The 22,163-nt window shown below is 37.6% G+C and overlaps 1 protein-coding gene across 3 annotated transcripts in view; it reads left to right on the top strand.

Moving 5' to 3' along the window:
- The window catches only part of CELSR1 (cadherin EGF LAG seven-pass G-type receptor 1), a 258,025-nt gene that overhangs the window by 190,194 nt on the left and 45,668 nt on the right, over nucleotides 1-22,163 (top strand). For all 3 annotated transcript variants that reach the window (XM_053716613.1, XM_053716612.1, XM_053716611.1), the window contains exons 11-19: nucleotides 45-158; nucleotides 705-879; nucleotides 1,827-1,968; nucleotides 2,372-2,492; nucleotides 3,880-4,063; nucleotides 4,614-4,715; nucleotides 9,935-10,029; nucleotides 11,610-11,819; nucleotides 13,884-14,067. In XM_053716613.1, coding sequence (XP_053572588.1) covers nucleotides 45-158; nucleotides 705-879; nucleotides 1,827-1,968; nucleotides 2,372-2,492; nucleotides 3,880-4,063; nucleotides 4,614-4,715; nucleotides 9,935-10,029; nucleotides 11,610-11,819; nucleotides 13,884-14,067 — 1,327 coding nt within the window. The remainder of the gene's footprint in view (nucleotides 1-44; nucleotides 159-704; nucleotides 880-1,826; nucleotides 1,969-2,371; nucleotides 2,493-3,879; nucleotides 4,064-4,613; nucleotides 4,716-9,934; nucleotides 10,030-11,609; nucleotides 11,820-13,883; nucleotides 14,068-22,163) is intronic.

Below are 22,163 nucleotides of genomic sequence, written 5' to 3'. Positions count from 1 at the left end.
TTCTATACTTTAATGTTGAAATATGTTATTTTCTTAATTAACAGAGCACTATAGAGATTGGAAATGAACTTCCTGGGTTGAAGTTGAAAAGCATTTTTGTTGGAGGGCTGTCTGATACTGAGGGTTCTGTACAGCAGGGCTTCAATGGCTGTATGAAGGTAATGATCAGGCCCAGACTGAGCATAGGGCATATAGAGCATTAGCCCAGTGGGCCCGGGAGAGTTGTGGGCTGGGTGGTCACCATTATTATTATTTGTAAATAATTTTAGGCCAGCTCCTTCTTGCCTCTCACTGCCTTACTGGGTCTGTGAGCAAGGCCAGGGCCAGTCCCACCAGCTGCCCTGTTATTTTGTGAGACTGTAACTACACAGGCTGAAGAGCAATAAGCAATTCTTTTTTATTTAAATGTGAACTTCAATAGATTTTTAAAAAAAATTGCAATTCAGTTTACTATTTAATAACAATCAATAAACAAAATACAGTGACAGAAGTGTTACAAACTAGTACATAATACTTGTCAGTTTTGGGGTTTGGTTAAACAACAGAAGGTGGGGGGGGGGAGCAAGGGGCTGCTCTTTCTTAAAATGCCCCAGCCTATTTTTGACCCCATTCAGGCTCTGGTAATGATATAAGTAGAGGAGGCATTGTAATATACTTTTTTTTTTCCACCGGCCTATTGTTAATGAGCCTTTTTTTTGTGTTAGGGAGTGAGAATGGGAGAAACATCAACAAACATTGCTACTCTGAACATGAACAAAGCTGTGGTAATTAACGTAGACAGTGGCTGCGAAGTGGACAACCCTTGTGACTTGAACCCATGCCCTTACAATAGTGACTGCAGCGATGACTGGAACAGCTATTCTTGTAACTGCGAACCAGGTGAAACCAATATACCTGCAACATTAAATCATTTTGTGCTATTAAATCCATTGGCTCGTTAATGGACCTTAAACTTTATGATGTTGTTAATGGTGTTTGGGTGGCAGATTACATCCTAGTTTCACAGCGATTGGAAAACAGCACACCTTTGTCTTTGTGATGGGGCACGGAATGCAGAACTTGCCAGGTTCCCTTATCCAATCTAGAACATATGAATTCCAGCCTCCAAATTCTGCATAAAAAACCTTTATTCTTTCCACATATGGTCCAGGACAAACAATACAACGTTTCAGGCCTTTACTAGGCCCTTAGTCATGTATCTATCATATACATGACTAAGGGCCTAGTAAAGGCCTGAAACATTGTATTGTTTGTCCTGGACCATATGTGGAAAGAATAAAGGTTTTTTATGCAGAATTTGGAGGCTGGAATTCATATGTTCTAGATTACATCCTATGAAACAGCCACATAGTGCGTGTGCACATACATAAATATATATATATATTGTGCCAAAATCTACTTTTTTGTTTGAGCTCTTCCACCACAATTTAGATGCATTATCAGTCATGGAGCTTCATGTAAAATGTATTGATTAATTCTGGAAAATAAGTTTGTCTGCATTAATAGACTGTATTTGCCACAGTCACTTCTGACTAATTTTTCTCATATAAACTATTATTATTTAATAAGTTTTGTTTTAATAAGAAAAAGCAGAGAGCCATGTTCCTGTAGAAAGCATAACTGTTTCAGAGATGTTACAGAATCCAGATGTAACAGAAAAAAATACAAAACTGAACTGTCAAAAATGTGTATGGGATTTTTACAGCACAAAATAATGAATGATGGTGTTATGTAATCTTTACATGAATCAGTTGTCTGCATCTGATAATGCTAACATCAGCATGTGATTCAGTGGCATTTGTAACTGTATCTGTTTTCTCCTCTAGGATACTTTGGGAGGGATTGCCTGGATGTGTGCAGTCTGAACCCCTGTGAACACGTCTCCACTTGTGTCCGAAAGCCCAGCTCTTCTCACGGATATACGTGTAATTGTGGCACAAGTTACTATGGGCAATACTGTGAGAACAAGTAAGGAAGTTTAAATGTTCAGTATATTATCAGGCTAATATTATATTTATTATATATACATATATATATATATATATATTTATTACGTATACATATATACATTCAAGATACAAGATAACTAACAAAATAGACCATAGACATAACAGCATTGCTACAAAAAATTATATGGCGGTCACAACTATATAATAATGATATTTTGCATTGTATGGTTTATAAAATATAGGAATGTTAGTAAAAGTGCTGACATAATATAGATCTAAAAGTCATGTAAACTGAGAATGTGTATTCATTTTGTTTTCTTTACATAACCTATAATTTGAAAATTATTGAAACAAAATGTATTAACAGTCGTATTATTCATATTATGTAAATTAATCTGTTGTTTTTTTTTTTTTTTATAAAGAGTTGACTTACCCTGTCCCAGGGGCTGGTGGGGAAATCCTATCTGTGGACCTTGTAACTGTGAAGTTGAAAAAGGATTTGATCCTGACTGTAATAAGACGAATGGGGAATGTCGGTGTAAGGTGAGCAAACAGTGAGATCTTATTCCCAAGTCCAAGGTTTTTCCCACACACACTCACACACTCACCCTCCCTCTCTCACACACTCTGACACAAACACACACCCTCTCTCTCTCTCTCTCTCTCTCTCTCTCACACATTCATGCACACATACACTCACACTGATACACACTCTCACATACACTCACACACACACCCCTCTCTCTCTCATTCAAACACTCATACACACAAACTCACATTCATACACACACTCAGAGCACACGCTGACACTCATGCACAAACTCACACACACACCCTCTCTCTCACACATTCATACTCATACACACACTCTCCCACACACACACCCTCTCTCTCACACATTCACACTTACACACTCTCACATTCACACACACACACACACACTCAAACTCACACGTGCCCTCTCTCTCACACACAGTCATACACACACTCTCACACCCTCTCTCTCTTTCTCTCCCTCTCTCTCTCTCTCTCTCTCTCTCTCTCTCTCTCTCACACACAGTCATACACACACTCTCACACCCTCTCTCTCTTTCTCTCCCTCTCTCTCTCTCTCTCTCTCTCTCTCTCACACACACACATTCACGCACATGCGCACACACACTCTCACTCTCATACACACACTCACATACACTCACACACACACTCTCACATTCACACACGCACACTCATACACACACACTCATACACACACCCTCTCTCTCATGCACACACACACTCAGAACACACACCCTCTCTCTCACATTCACACACTCATACACACACTCACACTCATACACACCCTCTCTCTCACACATTCATGCACACACACTCTCACTCTCATACACACACTCTCACATACACTTACACACACACCCTCTCTCACATTCACACATGCACACTCATACACACGCCCTCTCTCTCACACATGCACACTCAGAACACACACCGTCTCTCTCACATTCACACTCTCACTCTCATACACACACTCTCTAACATTCACACATGCACACTCATACACACACCCTCTCGCTCGCACACACACACTCAGAACACACACCCTCTCTCTCACATTCACACACTCACGCTCATACACACACTCTCACACTCATACACACCCTCTCTCTCACACACACTCTCACACACCCTCTCTCTCACACTCATACACACACTTTCACATTCATACAGACAATCTCACACTCCTACACAATCTCACATACACTCACACACACTTACATATATTTTTCATATCATCAGTCAGTAATCTACTAACAAATAAAAGTGCTAAAAAAAAGGATAGGAATTTTTTAAATTGCATTGTATTTTGACCTGCATTTTATGCTTAGAAGTTTCTCCACGGCTTTGTGTATTTAGTAATATTTTTTCCCTACAGGAAAACTACTATAAACCACAGGACAGTGACACCTGCTTCCCATGTGACTGTTTCCCCTCGGGTGCTTTTGCTCGTGGTTGTGACATGGAGACCGGACAGTGCCCCTGTAAACCAGGAGTTATTGGGCGTCAGTGCAACCGCTGTGATAATCCATTTGCTGAAGTCACTAATCAGGGCTGTGAAGGTACGTTACATATTTATACTGAGCTAATGTCCCCAGTATTTTGTAACTCTCTTCATTCATACGTGTGTACAGGGCAAATATATACAGGTGGAAGTTATTTGTTATCTATACTGATCCTTACAAAAGAGAAATCTGTTATTGAAGGATTATGGGTATGTTTTGTTTAATTTACAGGCAGTGACAAGTTATTAGTGAACAGCTGCAGATAATATAACACACATTATTTTTGGCACATAATTGATGTAGGTAGTGCAAACTTCAATGCTTCTGAAACAAAGATTTGTGTACATTGTGTTCTTTGGTGTAAGATCTATGTGTGTGATGGGTGCGCACAGAAGAAGCATTGGTACTTTATTATTTTGTTTCACATTCATGTTACCTTTATTTCTAAAATACAGCAGGTGTCTGCCCCCTATTTGTGCCTCTGAGTTTAGAAGATGGGACTCAGCACAACTTACTGGAAAAGCTGTTCACAGCCATCACATTTATTATCCTGGACAGTTACAAAAGTCTCAGGAAAAAACACTGACATGTTTTCTCTTCCTCGCAGTGATTTATAATGGATGTCCCAAAGCCTTTGAGGCTGGAATATGGTGGCCTCAGACCAAGTTTGGCCAACCAGCTGCTGTTCCATGCCCCAAGGGATCTGTAGGTAAGTACAGCAATGAAACTCTATCCTCAAAAAGCACAGAATCATGTGGCAATTACCTGGAGGTTGTACCTGAAGTATGTACAAATAACATATGGATTTTTATGTACATTGAAATTCATTATTTTCTGTGTTGTATTTAAAATTGGGGTATTTGAAAATGGCACCTTTTTAATGTAGATATTTCTGCGCTTGCTATAGCAGTGTTGTGTTGTGTCCATATCCACCAATAGTGTGTGCGAATTGTCTTATCATTCAGATAGAAATTGATTTTGCACATACATTTATGTCTCAATATCAGTTGAAACTACTTAAAATGTGTCCTTTTGTGTTAAATATATATATATTTTTTGGACTTTGATATGTAAATGTGGTAGTTTTATATTTTGTGAACCTACAGATTTTTTTTTAGCAAATAGTGGAAATGTATTGCTGGTCTCTTTACTGTTAAGTGATTATGCATATCTGCCTCTGGGACCTGGAAGTGGGAAGGCAGAGTCAGATTTAAAGTTTTGACTGTGATTCTAGGTGGCCTATGAACATGGCTGCACAGTTTGGGGTTGTGGGACAAAGCATGTTTTTAAACAAAAAGAAGAGGTGTTAAATGTTGTTTAATCACTATAGATGATACAGAGATGCACCTATAAAGGTTGCTTATACGTGCCATAATATCTGTGGCCCTAGGTAAAAACTAAAAATGTGTGCTTTATGGTGACCGCAACTCAAAAGAGCCGTCTGATGGAAAGAACAGCAGACAGAAAATACCCTGCAACCTCACCTAAATCTTTTTTTAAAAGCCATAAATTTAAATGCAGCCCTTAAAGGGACATTAAACACTAAATAAAAGCTAGATAGAATGATGCATTGAAAGAAAAGATTAGTCTGAGAATAACATGCACATGTGTTTTTTAAAGTTTTATTAGTTGTTTAAATAGTGACAAAATACGTTTAAAGTATTAGAGTCTATAAAACAATGGGAGCTGCCATGTTGTAACTTAGGTACCTTCTCTGCTGTGGCCAATCAGGGACAGTTCTAAATAGGTCACTAGAGTGTGCAACCAATGGCTGTGTGGAATATAACTGTATTATGCACTTCCATTTTTAACAGGAACTGAAATGCTCACAATTTCAGAATAGAATTACAGGAAAAGGGGACAAAATAAACAATGAAAGTATATTGTAGAGTTTTTTAATATATAGAATTTATCATTTTAGATTACTATCTCAAAGTGTTTAATGTCCCTTAAAGACTTCTAAAATAGTGGTCTGCAGCCCCCATGTGCTAGGACGTTGGACATCACTGTTTTATATCATCAATCTTTATTAACAGGAAACAATGTCAGGGGAAATTATTTAGCATGTGCATAAAAATTAAAGGGACAGTGAAGTCAAAGTTTTTCATAATTTAGATAGAGCATACAGTTGTAAATAACTTTCTAATTTACTTCTATTATCAAATTTGCTTTATTCTCTTTCTAAAAAAGCTTAGCTATATAGGCTAAGAAGCAACAATAATGAGAGCTAGCTGCTGTTTGGTACCTACACATATATGCGAGCTAGCTGCTGTTTGGTACCTGCACATATATGCGAGCTAGCTGCTGTTTGGTACCTGCACATATATGCGAGCTAGCTGCTGTTTGGTACCTGCACATATATGCGAGCTAGCTGCTGTTTGGTACCTGCACCTATATGCGAGCTAGCTGCTCTTTGGTACCTGCACATATATGCGAGCTAGCTGCTGTTTGGTACCTGCACCTATATGCAAGCTAGCTGCTGTTTGGTACCTGCACCTATATGCGAGCTAGCTGCTGTTTGGTACCTGCACCTATATGCGAGCTAGCTGCTGTTTGGTACCTGCACATATATGCGAGCTAGCTGCTGTTTGGTACCTGCACATATATGCGAGCTAGCTGCTGTTTGGTACCTGCAAATATATGCGAGCTAGCTGCTGTTTGGTACCTGCACATATATGCGAGCTATCTGCTGTTTGGTACCTGCACATATATGCGAGCTAGCTGCTGTTTGGTACCTGCACATATTTGCGAGCTAGCTGCTGTTTGGTACCTGCACCTATATGCAAGCTAGCTGCTGTTTGGTACCTGCACCTATATGCGAGCTAGCTGCTGTTTGGTACCTGGACATATATGCAAGCTAGCTGCTATTTGGTACCTGCACCTATATGCGAGCTAGCTGCTGTTTGGTACCTGCACCTATATGCGAGCTAGCTGCTGTCATCAGATGTGTTCAGCTAGCTCACAATAGTGCATGGCTGCTGTTTCAACAAGGGATTTCAAGAAAATGAAGCAAATTTTATAATTGAGGTGAATTGGAATTTGTTTAAAATGTTATACTCTATGCAAATCATGAAAACAATTGGTTTCACGTTCCTCTAATTATAATTATTTTATTTTTTTCAACGAGGAAGATTCTAATAAATGTAGTAACCTGCCTGCTTGCAGACTGACCCAAACTACACACTAATAACACTGCAAATGTGAGACTGAGCCCCTGTACATTTTAGGGGTGTTGTTTTTATTCTGGCTTCATATGATTAAATGTTATTTTTTTACATGTTCTCAATACCCATTTGGGATAGTATTTCTGTTTTCTATTTACCTATGAATTAACTGATTTACATACGAGAACTGTACTAGAGACAACTGCTAAATAGTAATAACAATGGCATTTTGTAGCCATTGGCTGCACTACAAGTTTCAGGGTATCATTTTTTTTGTTTTGGTCTATAAACCTAACATTAAATTGGTTTCGTATATAGCCTCCTACTAATTAACAGAATAAAGAACCGTGTGACTTATTTCAGACTACATAATGCACTTTTTTTAAACACCTGCTTCTCCATTTGTGAACTCTTTCTTTGGTCTGTGTATAGCTCAGGACGTGTAAAGAAAAAACAAACCATTGACAGTTATGGGTAGCTGGCACCTTTGAGGGTTGGGGGCGCTACTGCTACAGTAATGATTGAGGTACATAGCACCCTCTAGCACCTCTTTAGAACCACCAGGAGTTGGGTCCATTGCTTGTTTAAAAATTCCATTAGAAACTTGATATTTCAAATACTTCAATCTCTTGTTGGAATTTTAGTGGAAATATAAGTTTATTTTTGTCTTGCAATCACAAGAAAGGCAATCGGGAAGCTGCTATATCATTTATGAGATGCCAGTATAGTTTATCGGGGGGATTTACTCCGTGCCCCACTGAAGACCTTATCATTTATGTATTTTTTTTATTATTAAATAGCCATGTGTCTTAGCTCACACTGAAATGTCCTTGCATAGCTCTTGCTCACCCTCACAATTTTATTGGTTCATACCACTTTAACCCTTAAGGGTTAAGTAAATATTTATGATATCATATACTTTTAAAAAGTAGAAATTCAGTCAAATGCCAGAAGTCACACTTTCACTTAAACATGTAATAACAGAGAACTTATATGCTTTATAGCCCCTCTGACGAACACTGTAACCTTTTGAATAACAATTTGGAACACGTTGACATAAAGGGACATTAAACACCTTGTAATTACAAGACATTTCTGTTGTGTCACTATAGAATAACAAATCAGCAAAGTCTTAATGTTTCTAAAACAAATTAACCCCTTTATGTTGGGGTGCAAGTGTTTATGTAAACACTTGATTGAAAAACAAAGTCATGTGATCAGAGATTTAATTATGGGTGACTGTCTACGATGCTAGGCACGCCCTCAGTCAGATTTCCCTTTGAATACAAGGAGGAGGGTGCAGGATGCCAGAAAAAAGGTAGGACGTTCCAGGCGTTGAAGCCCAACACTGTTAGAGCAATATGGAATGCCCTAATGGTGTCTAGGGGTTAATATCTTTTTTACTGCAATTATTTAGCAATAGCCAAACTCCACTCACCATTTGCCTTATTTTGGGGAGCCAATAGCCAAACTCCACTCACCATTTGCCTTATTTTGGGGAGCCAATAGCCAAACTCCACTCACCATTTGCCTTATTTTGGGGAGCTTTAGTCTGCAGACAATTCTAGCCACTGTTATAAAGTTAGTATAGAGTGGATTGTTTTACAGTTACAGTATTTGATAAAGCCACTTAGGGAAAGATATATAGCAGATTTAGCCTTAAGAAGTCAGCAATTTGCAGTTTAAGTTCTGGGAATTAAAAATTACACAATTTTATAGCTAAATTACATGAAAATGGGGAAAATAAATAATGAAAGTATATTGAAAAGTTATTTTGTTCTATAATTATAAACATTTTATATACAAATCTCAAGGTGTTTACTGTCCCTATAAGGGGACATTAAAGGGCCAGTAAACCTAGCAAATAATTCTGCAAACTATGTGCAGAATTATATAACATTAGCTTAGTGCCAGATTTAAGTGAAGGGTTAAATAGATATCTCGCAAAAAAAACAGAACGCCGCTCCTGGCTCTACTGAGCGGGCCTGTTTTCTTCTCCTAAGCGCATCTGGGCACGCTGTCTAATCACAGCCAGCCCGATCGCGCTATTAAACTCAATGTAGCTCGCTCCCGCTACCAGACTAGAGCGGGAGCGAGCTACATTGAGTTTAATAGCGCGATCGGGCACGCTGTGACTGCGATGCACTTTGGAGAAGAAAACATACCCGCTCAGTAGAGCCAGGAGCGGCGTTCTGTTTTCTTTGCGAGATAGCTATTTAACACATCACTTTAAAAATCTGGCGCTAAGCTAAACTGTGTGCAGAATTATATAACATTATTTGCTAGGTTTACTGGTCCTTTAATGTCTATTTTGCTTTATTTATGCATCAGAAAATATTCGCTGCATTGCAAAATGTCAACTGGACTTGAGTTTGATCTAAGTTAATGAAGACAGCCAGAGCTGCTCCGGTGTCCTTCTTACACCCTACGCCAAGGGAAAATCACTGTGAGATCGCTTGCTCTCAGTGATTGATAGCCCCTTCAGTCGCACGATTGGTTGCACAAATGAAGAGGCAGGCATCAATCACTGCAATGAGCCTGTAATGATACATACGGGCCAGCAGACGAACAGATCCACTGCGCGTATGTAGCGAAGGCGGCAGACAGCTTCGGAAGTTGAGAAGCTGTCCGCCCACCTCTTAGTACATGGGGCCCATAGAGTCTAAATCACAGATAAATGTTGATTGAATTGCCTAAACTAAGTGGTGTGCTGTAGAACCCTTGTCTGAGCTATGGCTTACTGGTGGTATTTTCTTTGCTATAGGTAATGCAATCCGGCACTGTAGTGAAGAAAAGGGATGGCTTCCTCCTGAGCTCTTCAACTGTACCACCCTCACCTTCTTGGAGCTGAAGACTTTGGTAAGTGAGAGTGTGTGGTTCCATACATCCAGCTACTAATACCAGGAATCATTGTATAACCGTTATCTCACAATGCTTTATGTTCTGCTCCACAAAGAAGGGTTTGCTAATTAGTCTTAGGAATTCTTCGCATTCCTTTTTTCTTTTCTTTCTGTGGCTCCAAACATTCCTATAAAGCAGAAGTCATCATTACACAGCACTGATACATTTTGTGGTTTGCTTAAGGTATTTGGGTTGTAAGTGCCAAGTAGCACGCTTGGTGTTTTGTCACAACTTCTAATGAAATCTGAAAGGAACATAGAAAGCTCTAAATTGGCTTTTTAAGGAATGACATGAAAAATACTATTAATCATTTTTATTACTTGGAACAGTTAAAAGTACAAAAAATAAAAGGTTCTTATGTGTCAGCACATTTTATTATGGCACTATTGCTTGCATATAAGTATGGGGTCTATCACAGCATTTAGAAAAAGATATCAAATCATTTATCTACAACAATAACCATAAACTTTAAAGGGGGATTTTGAAGAAATGTGCTTAACTCCTCTAAAGGGGTTAAATACATTGTTAAAGTCTGCATCAGAGCAGCAGTTCACAAGTGGGACTTAACACATCTGGCTAGCCAATAAGGTGTAATTGTCTGCAGTCTGTATAGCCACCAATCAGCAGCTTGTTCCCAGTCATAAATTGCTGCTCCAGAGACTACCTAAGTATTATTTTGAACCAAGGATACTAAGTGAACAGTAAATTTGTTAATAGAAATAATTTGAAAAGTCACTATAAAATTGTATCTTTCTGAATCATGTACATTTCATGTCCCTTTAATAATTTAATACATATGACTAATTATTGGTATCTATCATCTTCTGTATAGCTTCTATCCATGAGCACCACACATGATTGGGTGCTGTTTACTTTTAAAATAAAGCTTTTCTATTTGAACTCTTTAACTACATTATGATGCAAAGATGCTGCCTCAAGTGAAAAACTGTTTTCTTTTATAATGTAATTTGAATGTTTAAATCTCTATAATTTAATTTATTTATTCCCAATATGATAAAGAGATGTATTAATAAAAGCATATACTGTAATATACAACAGATTAAATGAAATTAGAAATGTTTTATTCAAGCAAGTATTTAATAGTTCACAACAGTACGATTCCTACAACGTATTGTAAAGATAAACTTATATGCAGTTAGTACAAGTATTAAACACATGGAAATATAAATATACCAACTATAAAATCTTTGCATTTAAAAATATATTCAATGAATATTAATACGTTGAGGAATTTGGCTATTCCTCAAGAGGATGACATATAACAGCTCTAGTAGTTTAATGCCACGTCATAATTCTATGATGATTTAGACCCCAGAATTTTTTTTAATCAGTTGCTAAATCCATTTGATACTGCCTGTGAATCTATATCTAGTTTTTGTTGACTTTAAGATCTTTGTTCCTGTCACCTGAAAGTAAAACACATACATACCAGGATAAAGTAGGCCTGACCTATCTAAGCTGGAGACATCTAAATTACTTGTAAAACCATTTGTTTCCCTCTCTCCCCTGCGCTCCAGAATGAGAAGTTACATCGGAATGAGACCGCTCTAGATGGCGAGAAGTCAGTCCACATTGCTAGAGTGTTGCAGAATGCCACCAATAACACAAAGGCCTTATACGGAAATGATGTTCGGACGGGGTACCAGATGCTTGTGAGAGTGCTAGAGTACGAGAGCCATCAGCAAGGTTTCGACTTGGCGGCAACAAAAGATGTGGAATTTAATGAGGTATTTAGATGTGGGGCATCTGGGAAATTGTAATAACTTATGATAGTTTAATGCTGCCAAATTTGTTTGAAACTTTGGAGCCACCCAGAATACTGAGAATCCAGACACTGATTGTTTAGGTTTCCAAGGAAAGAAGAGTCTAAAACATTATAATCCAGAACATGGCTCCTTGGCTACTGGGATAGGCCAAGCCCTCAAATTGCCAACTTATGGAAGTTCTATTTTTTTAGTAAAAATAGCAAACTGTTACTACAATTTTGTAATTTTTGTGTACTGGCAACTTATAGCTGCCAAAAAAGCCATAGTTTGTGTCCTCCCTTCAATGTTTAAGGTATATTATGTGTTTACTGTATACTAATATGGCTAAAACACAATCTTTTTTGTTGTTGGCATGAATAAGGTAAAATGTTTTGTTTCTTTATATGTTCTTCACATATATGCTGGTCACAATTTTTTGTAACCTGGTACAATTTTACTTCCATAAAGATGCAGGTAGCTTAAATCCTTTAGTATAGGAAATGCTCAGATACGTTGGCCAGAGATAAAGTATATTTGTTGAATGACACAATCTCTAGATCTTCGTTAGACTTTGTTGGAACGTTTCCGAGTCAGCGGCCTTAGATCTAAGCTGCTTTAATGCTTTTAAACATCTTGCAAACTGACTCCTAATTTCTTAACAGCATTTAGATTTGAAGCCAAAGCAGTGCCGGGTTTCTAGTTTAATAACGCTGTAATCACTGCACTCTGCTAAGATTTACTAATGAAAAGTAGTTTTTCAAGGATTATTTGTAAGTAATGCAGTTTGTGGCAGTGAGGTACAGAGCTATGAAAGACATTTCTTGTTGCATCCGGAAAAAAAAAAAAAATAGAAAGCAAGAAAAAGAATACGTTTGTGCTTGTTCTGTCGGAACCATTTTTTTTTTCATACTTGTTCGGGAGAGTTGTCCCTGTTTACCAGTACTGTGCAAACTGTGGACATTTACCAGCCAATGAGCTTGTATACTGCAGTATGGGAAGTGCATAAACATGACTTTATTGCTAGTTTCACTGTAAATTCAAACAGCTTTCCCGTAAATGTTTTCTTTATTAAACATTTTAAAAAAAAATCTTGTTCTATCATATGCATGAGAGCCAATGTTTGCCTTTCCTATTCCTTTAATTACTGGAAAGGGTGGAAGAGAATTTGGGTGAGTCCACAAAGGAAAAACTAATTTTCTTCCTCATATCCCTACCTTTATTTTTAAATTCCACTTTTTTTTCTTTATACCTCTGAGTAAAGCAAGAGCAAATTTATGTTGTATGGTAGGTTAAAAGGTGTAGTAAACACTAAAATAAATGCTAGATAGAATGATGCATCCAAAAAAAGATTAGTTTGAGAATAACATGTAGATGTATTTTTAATGGTTTCATTAGTTGTTTAAATATTGACAAAACATGTATAACGTTTTAGTGTCTATAAAACAATGGGAGCTGCTTAGGTTACCTTCTCTGTTGTGACCAATTAGAGACAGTTATAAATAGGTCACTAGAGTGTGCAGCCAATGGCTGTGTAGAATATAACAGTGTTCTGCACATCCATTTCTAACAGGAGCTGAAATGCTCACAATTTCAGAATGGAATTAAAGGAAAATGGGACAAACTAAATGTTGAAAATATATTGTAGAGCTTTTTTATATATACAATTTATCATTTTATATTACCTTCTGAAAGTGTTTAATATCCCTTTAAGGTTTGGGGAGCAATAGCAATGAATGGGAAGGGCAAAGCACTCCCTAGAAACCCCAGTGTTATGAGTACAAATGTTACTCATCTCTATACACGTAAAGTATTTCCTCCGGGGCTGTACATTATATTTGTGCAGCTTCTCCACAAAAAGGGTTGAGTTGTGCATGCCATAAAAAAATTGAATGATTTTTCCAAACTATTTTTGTGCAGATTTTGTTTAATTTGGAAATTTCTGCAGATGAAACATGTAATGGAAGGCATTTTATATTTGTATGTTTAAATATATATTTCTGTAATTTTGGCCCATAACAAGCATTTTTTTTCTTCTGTGATTCACAGAATGTTATATATGCCGGCAGTGCTATTTTAGACCAGAAAAATAAAGACCATTGGGAGCAGATACAGAGAACAGAAGGCGGCACAGCACATCTCTTGAAACACTATGAAGACTACGCCAAAAATGTTGCAAGGAACATGAAGAAGACTTATATGAAACCTTTCATCATTGTAGCTCCAAATATTAGTAAGTGGTACAAATCTATCAGCTAGTCTGTATGAGCTGTCCTATTAATTAGATGGTCTCAGTGAGATTCCTAGAGATGATTCCAGTAATGTAATCTATATATCTAAATGAAGTCCTGACTGACTTATCAACGCCCAGCTCAAACCGTTTAACCTAGGAACGTGAAATTTGGAAGGTACATTGTTTATATAAAGTAGGCACCCACTAAGGAAGGATTTTTGGAAATAACGTCCCTAAGGGGGCGAAAAAGGGGGGTGAACCTTTTATGAGGATACCTATATCTTAAAAACCGACAATGTTACAGACATGACAATTGGTATTTAGATTCTCCTTGAAAAATAAAGAAACACGTGTTTTACCATTTCCCCAAAATCTACTTTAGACGAGTCAAAAGAGGGGGGGCTGATTTTTGAGGATACCTATATCTCAAAAACTGACGATGTTGCAGACGTAAAAATTGGTATTTAGAGTCTCCTTTAAACATAAATAAATACGTGTTTTAACATTTCACGAAAATCCACTTTAGGGGGGTCAAAAGCAGGGGATAATTTTGAGGATAGCTATATCTAAAAAAACAAAGATATTACAGACATGAAAATTGGTATTTAGATTCTCCTTTAAAAATAAAGAAAAACGTGTTTTACCATTCCCCGAAAATCCACTTAAGGAGGGGCGGCTGATTTATGAGGATACCTATATCTCAAAAAACAAAGATGTTATAGACACGAAAATTGGTATTCAGATTACAACAAACACAGAGAATAAACGAAAGCTCAAGAAGTTCATGTCAGTGAATGGGCACACACAGGAGGGCACACGTTGCAAGTGGTCGCGTTTTTTGCTATTTTTTACAAATCACAAAATCCATGTGAGCGAAGCCGCGGGCAACAGTTAGTCTCATATATATTGTAAGCTGAAGATCAATAGAACTTCTCAATATTAAATGTCTGATATATTCATGCTATATGTACTATATGGTCTTGCTTATATGCTCCTTGCTGTTCTTTGAGGTAGTGGCACAGAACTATCTTGGGGACATGGGTCTATACTGTGGTTTGTGGTACTGCATCACCAGCATAAGTCTCTCTATTAAAGTATTTTGCTATAATGTGCAGCAAATGTCCTATTTCCATTGTCTATAATGCATTGCTTTGTCAAAAGTCATGACAAAAGTCATACCTGTCCTGTACTATATATGGTAACAGTGTTTGTAACATTGTTGCAAACCATGCTGCCAGATAGTGCTCCTTACCCTACCTCAGTATGCTCTTCAACAAAATATACCAGGAGACATTTAACAGGAAGAAATGAGAATGTTTTAAAATTGCATCCTCTGTCCAATTCATGAAAGATTAATGTCACTTTAAGGACTAGCTATGAATGAGTTTGTTCACTTCTTCGAACAACCACTTTGTAGTATTTACCTCAGTAGGGTAATTTGCAGCATTTTGCAGCATACAAAGGTTACTATCAGATGTACTATACAGCAAAATATATAATGAAATTATTTTTAAGTAATTAATACATTTCTCTGGAGTTTAATCTCCATATAAACACTGTACTGCTGCAGAAGAATTTACATGCTAAAAAACACTGCTACTTTAAAATAAATAAAGGAGTAAAAGTCATTAATTATACAATGTGCACAATAGTTTTTGAGAACATCACTGCAATATAAGTTTCAAAGTTTGCTGTAGGGATCAGTCATTTCCTTTAAACCATGCTAAGAAGCTCTTTAAATATGTGGTAACCTTCAAATGTGCTGTAGTAAATAGTGTAATAAAAGTATAAGCTATTGACCCTAGAGTTCCTCACTAGAAGTCACCATACACAGAGTATACTAGAGTCTTTTGGTGTGAGAAGTTTATAGGCTGTACCATAATAACAGAAATTGTTTCAGGAAAGCAGCATTTAAAAATGTATAATCTGACATGAGATGCTGAGACTAAAATTGAAGGAAAGACATTTGGAATGACAGTCTCTTCATATGTTTAGATGCATTGGAAATGTGGTGCAGTATGTGCAAACAAGCTTTGTTGGAGTTTGTGAATTTAAAGGGACAGTACACTGTAAAATTGTTTTTATATTAATGTATTGTCAATGACTTGTTATACCAGCTGCAGAGTATAAAATGTATGAAAAATTGCATTTCTTTCATGTAATTAGCAAGAGTCCATGAGCTAGTGACGTATGGGATATACATTCCTACCAGGAGGGGCAAAGTTTCCCAAACCTCAAAATGCCTATAAATACACCCCTCACCACACCCACAAATCAGTTTTTACAAACTTTGCCTCCTGTGGAGGTGGTGAAGTAAGTTTGTGCTAGATTCTACGTTGATATGCGCTCTGCAGCAGGTTGGAGCCCGGTTTTCCTCTCAGCGTGCAGTGAATGTCAGAGGGATGTGAAGAGAGTATTGCCTATTTGAATTCAATGATCTCCTTCTACGGGGTCTATTTCATAGGTTCTCTGTTATCGGTCGTAGAGATTCATCTCTTACCTCCCTTTTCAGATCGACGATATACTCTTATATATACCATTACCTCTACTGATTCTCGTTTCAGTACTGGTTTGGCTTTCTACTACATGTAGATGAGTGTCCTTGGGTAAGTAAGTCTTATTTTTGTGACACTCTAAGCTATGGTTGGGCACTTTTATATAAAGTTCTAAATATTTGTGTTTAAACATTTATTTGCCTTGATTCAGGATGTTTAATATTCCTTATTTCAGACAGTCAGTTTCATTATTTGGGATAATGCATTTGAATAATCAATTTTTTTCTTACCTTAAAATTTGACTTTTTTCCCTGTGGGCTGTTAGGCTCGCGGGGGCTGAAAATTCTTCATTTTATTGCGTCATTCTTGGCGCTGACTTTTTGGCGCAAAAATTTTTTCTTTGTTATTTCCGGCGTCATACGTTTTTTTTGCGCCAAAAGTGTCGGCGTTACCGGATGTGGCGTCATTTTTGGCGCCAAATAATGTGGGTGTCTTTTTTTGCCGCTAAAAAATATGGGCGTCACTATTGTCTCCACATTATTTAAGTCTCATTGTTTATTGCTTCTGGTTGCTAGAAGCTTGTTCACTGGCATTTTTTCCCATTCCTGAAACTGTCATTTAAGGAATTTGATCAATTTTGCTTTATATGTTGTTTTTTCTATTACATATTGCAAGATGTCCCAGATTGACCCTGAATCAGAAGATACTTCTGGAAAATCGCTGCCGGATGCTGGATCTACCAAAGTTAAGTGTATTTGCTGTAAACTTGTGGTATCTGTTCCTCCAGCTGTTGTTTGTAATGAATGTCATGACAAACTTGTTAATGCAGATAATATTTCCTTTAGTAATGTTACATTACCTGTTGTTGTTCCATCAACATCTAATGATCAGAGTGTTCTCGTTAACATAAGAGATTTTGTTTCTAAATCCATTAAGAAGGCTATGTCTGTTATTCCTCCTTCTAGTAAACGTAAAAGGTCTTTTAAAACTTCTCATTTTTCAGATGAATTTTTAAATGAACATCATCATTCTGATTCTGATAATGATTCCTCTGGTTCAGAGGATTCTGTTTCAGAGGTTGATGCCGATAAATCTTCATATTTGTTCAAAATGGAATTTATTCGTTCTTTACTTAAAGAAGTTTTAATTGCTTTAGAAATAGAGGATTCTGGTCCTCTTGATACTAAATCTAAACGTTTAAATAAGGTTTTTAAATCTCCTGTAGTTATTCCAGAAGTTTTTCCTGTCCCTGATGCTATTTCTGAAGTAATCTCCAGGGAATGGAATAATTTGGGTAATTCATTTACTCCTTCTAAACGTTTTAAGCAATTATATCCTGTGCCATCTGACAGATTAGAGTTTTGGGACAAAATCCCTAAGGTTGATGGGGCTATCTCTACTCTTGCTAAACGTACTACTATTCCTACGGCAGATAGTACTTCCTTTAAGGATCCTTTAGATAGGAAAATTGAATCCTTTCTAAGAAAAGCTTACTTATGTTCAGGTAATCTTCTTAGACCTGCTATATCTTTAGCGGATGTTGCTGCAGCTTCAACTTTTTGGTTAGAAGCTTTAGCGCAACAAGTAACAGATCATAATTCTCATAGCATTGTTAATCTTATTCAACATGCTAAAATTTTTATTTGTGATGCCATCTTTGATATCATTAGGGTTGATGTCAGGTATATGTCTCTAGCTATTTTAGCTAGAAGAGCTTTATGGCTTAAAACTTGGAATGCTGATATGTCTTCTAAGTCGACTTTGCTTTCCCTTTCTTTCCAGGGTAATAAATTATTTGGTTCACAGTTGGATTCTATTATTTCAACTGTTACTGGAGGGAAAGGAACTTTTTAAAAAAATCTAAAGGTAAATTTAGGTCTAATAATCGTTTTCGTTCCTTTCGTCACAATAAGGAACAAAAGCCTGATCCTTCATCCACAGGAGCGGTATCAGTTTGGAAACCATCTCCAGTCTGGAATAAATCCAAGCCTTTTAGAAAGCCAAAGCCAGCTCCCAAGTCCACATGAAGGTGCGGCCCTCGTTCCAGCCCAGCTGGTAGGGGGCAGATTACGATTTTTCAAAGAAATTTGGATCAATTCAGTTCACAATCTTTGGATTCAGAACATTGTTTCAGAAGGGTACAGAATAGGCTTCAAGATAAGGCCTCCTGCAAGAAGATTTTTTCTTTCCCGTGTCCCAGTAAATCCAGCGAAGGCTCAAGCATTTCTGAAATGTGTTTCAGATCTAGAGTTGGCTGGAGTAATTATGCCAGTTCCAGTTCTGGAACAGGGGCTGGGGTTTTACTCAAATCTCTTCATTGTACCAAAGAAGGAGAATTCCTTCAGACCAGTTCTGGATTTAAAAATATTGAATCGTTATGTAAGGATACCAACATTCAAAATGGTAACTATAAGGACTATTCTGCCTTTTGTTCAGCAAGGGCATTATATGTCCACAATAGATTTACAGGATGCATATCTGCATATTCCGATTCATCCAGATCACTATCAGTTTCTGAGATTCTCTTTCCTAGACAAGCATTACCAGTTTGTGGCTCTGCCGTTTGGCCTAGCAACAGCTCCAAGGATTTTTACAAAGGTTCTCGGTGCCCTTCTGTCTGTAATCAGAGAACAGGGTATTGTGGTATTTCCTTATTTGGACGATATCTTGGTACTTGCTCAGTCTTCACATTTAGCAGAATCTCATACGAATCGACTTGTATTGTTTCTTCGAGATCATGGTTGGAGGATCAATTTACCGAAAGGTTCATTGATTCCTCAGACAAGGGTAACCTTTTTAGGTTTCCAGATAGATTCAGTGTCCATGACTCTGTCTCTGACAGACAAGAGACGTCTAAAATTGGTTTCAGCTTGTCGAAACCTTCAGTCTCAATCATTCCCTTCGGTAGCCTTATGCATGGAAATTCTAGGTCTTATGACTGCTGCATCGGACGCGATCCCCTTTGCTCGTTTTCAAATGCGACCTCTTCAGCTTTGTATGCTGAACCAGTGGTGCAGGGATTATACAAAGATATCTCAATTGATATCTTTAAAACCGATTGTACGACACTCTCTGATGTGGTGGACAGATCACCATCGTTTAGTTCAGGGGGCTTCTTTTGTTCTTCCAACCTGGACTGTGATTTCAACAGATGCAAGTCTGACAGGTTGGGGAGCTGTTTGGGGGTCTCTGACAGCACAAGGGGTTTGGGAATCTCAGGAGGTGAGATTACCAATCAATATTTTGGAACTCCATGCAATTTTCAGAGCTCTTCAGTCATGGCCTCTTCTAAAGAGAGAATCGTTCATTTGTTTTCAGACGGACAATGTCACAACTGTGGCATATATCAATCATCAAGGAGGGACTCACAGTCCTCTGGCTATGAAAGAAGTATCTCGAATACTGGTATGGGCGGAATCCAGCTCCTGTCTAATTTCTGCGGTTCATATACCAGGTATAGACAATTGGGAAGCGGATGATCTCAGTCGCCAAACGTTACATCCGGGAGAATGGTCTCTTCACCCAGAGGTTTTTCTTCAAATTGTTCAAATGTGGGGACTTCCAGAAATAGATCTGATGGCTTCTCATCTAAACAAGAAGCTTCCCAGGTATCTGTCCAGATCCAGGGATCCTCAGGCGGAAGCAGTGGATGCATTGTCACTTCCTTGGAAGTATCATCCTGCCTATATCTTTCCGCCTCTAGTTCTTCTTCCAAGAGTAATTTCCAAGATTCTGAAGGAATGCTCGTTTGTTCTGCTGGTGGCTCCAGCATGGCCTCACAGGTTTTGGTATGCGGATCTTGTCCGGATGGCCTCTTGCCAACCGTGGACTCTTCCGTTAAGACCAGACCTTCTGTCACATGGTCCTTTTTTCCATCAGGATCTCAAATCCTTAAATTTGAAGGTATGGAGATTGAACGCTTGATTCTCAGTCAAAGAGGTTTCTCTGACTCTGTGATTAATACTATGTTACAGGCTCGTAAATCTGTATCTAGGAAGATATATTATCGAGTCTGGAAGATTTACATTTCTTGGTGTCTTTCTCATCATTTTTCCTGGCATTCTTTTAGAATTCCGAGAATTTTACAGTTTCTTCAGGATGGTTTGGATAAAGGTTTGTCTGCAAGTTCCTTGAAAGGACAAATCTCTGCTCTTTCTGTTCTTTTTCACAGAAAGATTGCTAATCTTCCTGATATTCATTGTTTTGTACAAGCTTTGGTTCGTATAAAACCTGTTATTAAGTAAATTTCTCCTCCTTGGAGTTTGAATTTGGTTCTGGGGGCTCTTCAAGCTCCTCCGTTTGAACCTATGCATTCACTGGACATTAAATTACTTTCTTGGAAAGTTTTGTTTCTTTTGGCAATCTCTTCTGCTAAAAGAGTTTCTGAATTATCTGCTCTTTCTTGTGAGTCTCCTTTTCTGATTTTTCATCAGGATAAGGCGGTGTTGCGAACTTCTTTTAAATTTTTACCTAAGGTTGTGAATTCTAACAACATTAGTAGAGAAATTGTGGTTCCTTCATTGTGTCCTAATCCTAAGAATTCTAAGGAGAGATCATTGCATTCTTTGGATGTAGTTAGAGCTTTGAAATATTATGTTGAAGCTACTAAGAATTTCCGAAAGACTTCTAGCCTATTTGTTATCTTTTCCGGTTCTAGGAAAGGTCAGAAGGCCTCTGCCATTTCTTTGGCATCTTGGTTGAAATCTTTAATTCATCATGCTTATGTCGAGTCGGGTAAAACTCCGCCTCAAAGGATTACAGCTCATTCTACTAGGTCAGTCTCTACTTCCTGGGCGTTTAGGAATGAAGCTTCGGTTGATCAGATTTGCAAAGCAGCAACTTGGTCTTCTTTGCATACTTTTACTAAATTCTACCATTTTGATGTGTTTTCTTCTTCTGAAGCAGTTTTTGGTAGAAAAGTTCTTCAGGCAGCTGTTTCAGTTTGATCCTTCTGCTTATAATTTCAGTTTTTTTCATTATAAGATTTAAACTTTATTTTGGGTGTGGATTATTTTCAGCGGAATTGGCTGTCTTTATTTTATCCCTCCCTCTCTAGTGACTCTTGCGTGGAAGATCCACATCTTGGGTATTCATTATCCCATACGTCACTAGCTCATGGACTCTTGCTAATTACATAAAAGAAAACATAATTTATGTAAGAACTTACCTGATAAATTAATTTCTTTCATATTAGCAAGAGTCCATGAGGCCCACCCTTTTTGTGGTGGTTATGATTTTTTTGTATAAAGCACAATTATTCCAATTCCTTATTTTTTATGCTTTCGCACTTTTGTCTTATCACCCCACTTCTTGGCTATGCGTTAAACTGATTTGTTGGTGTGGTGAGGGGTGTATTTATAGGCATTTTGAGGTTTGGGAAACTTTGCCCCTCCTGGTAGGAATGTATATCCCATACGTCACTAGCTCATGGACTCTTGCTAATATGAAAGAAATGAATTTATCAGGTAAGTTCTTACATAAATTATGTTTTTCAGGTTTATTTGTGTATATGAAGTAGCTGGTTTTGTGCTTTTAAACCATAGCCTATTACAAAGACTGAGCTTTAAAGGACCAGTCAATACAGTAGATTTGCATAATCAA

This window comes from Bombina bombina, chromosome 6 (genome assembly GCF_027579735.1).
Source record: "Bombina bombina isolate aBomBom1 chromosome 6, aBomBom1.pri, whole genome shotgun sequence".
Classification (NCBI taxonomy): Eukaryota; Metazoa; Chordata; class Amphibia; order Anura; family Bombinatoridae; genus Bombina; species Bombina bombina.
The sequence above is the reverse complement of the archived record's forward strand: the minus strand, read 5'-3'. Positions and strand labels throughout refer to the sequence as shown.